This window comes from Mesitornis unicolor, unplaced genomic scaffold, assembly GCF_000695765.1.
Source record: "Mesitornis unicolor isolate BGI_N332 unplaced genomic scaffold, ASM69576v1 scaffold28972, whole genome shotgun sequence".
NCBI lineage: Eukaryota > Metazoa > Chordata > Aves > Mesitornithiformes > Mesitornithidae > Mesitornis > Mesitornis unicolor.
Window position 1 is genome coordinate 3,047 of NW_010171664.1, and position 2,987 is coordinate 6,033.

General features: G+C 55.5%; 1 protein-coding gene across 1 annotated transcript in view; it reads left to right on the plus strand.

The window, feature by feature from the left end:
• The window catches only part of LOC104537278 (RNA-binding protein with multiple splicing-like), a gene marked incomplete at its 3' end in the record, with an annotated part of 6,392 nt that overhangs the window by 3,016 nt on the left and 389 nt on the right, over positions 1-2,987 (plus strand). Inside the window, 4 exon segments of the mRNA XM_010180104.1 lie at positions 1,663-1,740; positions 1,928-1,966; positions 2,109-2,171; positions 2,871-2,983. Coding sequence (XP_010178406.1) covers positions 1,663-1,740; positions 1,928-1,966; positions 2,109-2,171; positions 2,871-2,983 — 293 coding nt within the window.

Consider the following 2,987-nt stretch of genomic DNA (forward strand, 5'->3'; position numbering starts at 1 on the left):
CTCCCCCCGGAGCCGTCTCTGACGCCTCCGGTGTTTTACACAGCTCCATAGGGAGAGGAGAGGTGGGAAACCGGGGGGACGGAGGGGGTGATGAAGTTTTGGGGGATCGTGCGGGGATGCTCCTAGGGAGGAAAACCCATTTAGGGGGGAGTGGATGTGTCTAGTGAACCCTGGATAACGGCAGAGCTCAGCCAGACCCGTCTGAAGGGGAATATTATTATTTTTTTCCCTTGGAAAGGGTACATTTACCTTTTCTCCATTGACTTTCACGGACACGAGGGCAGCTCCTCCCAATGAATCCCTGCTCGGCCCCTACGGGGAGAAATGCAGGCGGCATCTCCATCTGGTGCAGCATTGAACGCCGTGGGATGCTCCATCACCCTCTGATCTCTGGAGATAGCCAGAAACCGGGGGGTGGGGGGTCCCCCAAGGTATCTGGGGGGGGGCTTCCAGCCCACCCTACATGGTCCCAATCGAGGGGACAGGCGGGGTTGTTGGGTACCAGCATCACTGATGGGTATTGGCATCACCAATGTGTATCAGCGATGGGTATCAGCATCACCGATCGGTATCAGCATCACCAATGGGTGTCAGTGATGGGTACATCCACAAGCAGCCCCATACCTTTTGTTATTGAAGAGCTCTAGGTCAGCCAGAGGTTTTGTTACACAAAGCAGAAATGTTTTCGGCTCCCGGGCTGGGAGATGGGGGTAGAGATGGGGGTAGATAGCTTATCTGCAAGAGATGTCAGCAGAAGGATCCGCCTGGGCTGCCTGTTTCTGGCTGTTTCTCTCCATTCCCCTGAAAAAAAATCCAAACCCCTCAAGGTTTTCCTCTTCACCATCCCAAATCTTGGCAGCTGCTCACCCAGGCGTAGGTGATCACATCCCCCCTGAACCAGCTCTCACAAAGCTGAGTAATAATGAACTATGGCCCTCAAATCCTCTGGATCTACTGCTCCAAAAGATGCTCCGAGGGGGAGGGACCCCACAGGTACCATCCCTGAGTGCCCCAGTGAAGCATGGGGTGACTGCCTGGCCAGTTCCCATGGGATGCAGCAATTTTATAGGTGGGAATTGTGGTGGAGGGACCACATTTTCGGTGGTGGTGAGCTCTGGCTTGTTGCTCTCCATCCCTGCATCCCTCTTGGTACCCCGGGGTGGGTGGAAGCAGGGTTTCGGCAAGCCTGCCCTGGCTTGGAGGATGCTGCACCACAGCAAATATGGGATCCACCCCCCAAAATAAGAGTTAAACCCACCTTTGATAGATTGGGACAGGCTGCTTCAAACCAGTCCCCTCCAAAACAGGGGCCCAGTCCTCAATGAGCTGCAGTAATTAATGGGAGACAATAGGCATTGTCTGCAGAGTAGAGGATGCCAGGGATGCCTGCAGCCTTTTTGGCCCCAGGGGACACTCGGTGCAGCGAGGAGGGGTCTCCCTTATCTTTCCATGGTGTTTTATCAGAGGGAAGGGGATGGCCCCCTAAAAATGCCACATCTCCCAAAGCTGAAGGCTTTTGGCTGTCCCTCGGATGCAGCCAGCATCGGATGGGGCTGACATCATCTCTCTCGCATGCCAGCACCCAAGGCTGCGGGAAGCGTGGGGTATCCCCAATTTCAGGATGAGGGAGGGTCTCCAGGAACCCCCTTCCTTCTTTTCCAGGTGAGGACGCTCTTTGTCAGCGGTTTGCCTCTGGACATCAAACCCCGGGAGCTCTACCTGCTCTTCAGGCCCTTTAAGGTACCAAATTGGGGAGGGGGGCATTGAGGTGACCCGTGCCCCATCCCTACATACCCTAGTGAGATCTCATTTCCCAAATAACCATCGAGTGATTTTCTTCCCCAAAACAAATTCCCCTTCCAAAGGGACAACCGAAATGCTGGGATCTTCACAAAAAAAACCCCATTTTTCTATTCTTCCCTTGCAGGGATACGAAGGCTCCCTTATCAAACTCACCTCCAAGCAGGTAAGAGCTGCTCAAAACAGGTTGAGCATCCCCGGTCACCCCACACCGCGCTCCCACCCTGCCCTGGGGTGGTCCCTGGGGTGGGTGTAGGGGTCCCCTTGCTGCCCCCCATCAGCCTGATCCCATTCTCCTTTCCCCGCAGCCCGTCGGCTTTGTCAGCTTCGACAGCCGCTCCGAGGCAGAGGCAGCCAAAAACGCCCTGAACGTGAGTGCACCCCCAAGTGCTCCCCAAAATTCCCCTGATCCCCCTGCTTCTTTTCCCTGGATGGTCCCCAGATTCCTCCATCCCAGTCTGTGCATCCCCATCCCTGCAGCCATTCGCAATTGGCTGCTTCTCATCTGCACCAGGGCCATCTGGGGGGGTTTGAACCCTAAGGATCGGCCAGAGAGGCCTTTCCCAGCCTTTCCTGTTTGTCCAGCGAGAAAAATCCCAGTTAAAGCTGAAAAAACTTGGAGGGAGAAAAATGCATGGGGAGGGGGCATCCCCTTGCCCACCGGGTTATCCCCCACCTCACCTTCTGTTTTAGGGAGAAAATAACCAAAGAAAAAGCAAATTGTGCTTTCCATTAGCAGCTCCCTCCTACCTCTGCGGAGTTAACCTCCCGAAAACCGTCACAGCCCCTCCTCGTCTTCATTTTCAATGTAAACCTCTTTTTTTTTTTTGGCTCCGCTAATCCCTCTGGATAAGAGCTGGGCCGCATGGGACGCCGACTGCCAAATATGGTGCCGATGCTAAAGATGCCGGAGGAATGCGAGCCGCCTCGGGGCCCAGCAAATTAGCTCATTTCGGCGCTGGAAGCCGAAAAACCATCATTAATAATGGGGTTATTTTCGGTGCGGGGCTGCTGGAGCAGCCGGGCTTCCCTCCCTTCCTCCCTTCCCTTCCCTTCCCTCCCTCCTGCAGGGCATCCGCTTCGATCCCGAAATCCCCCAAACGCTGCGGCTGGAGTTCGCCAAGGCCAACACCAAGATGGCCAAGAGCAAACTGGTGGGGACCCCCAACCCCAGCGCGCCGCTGCCC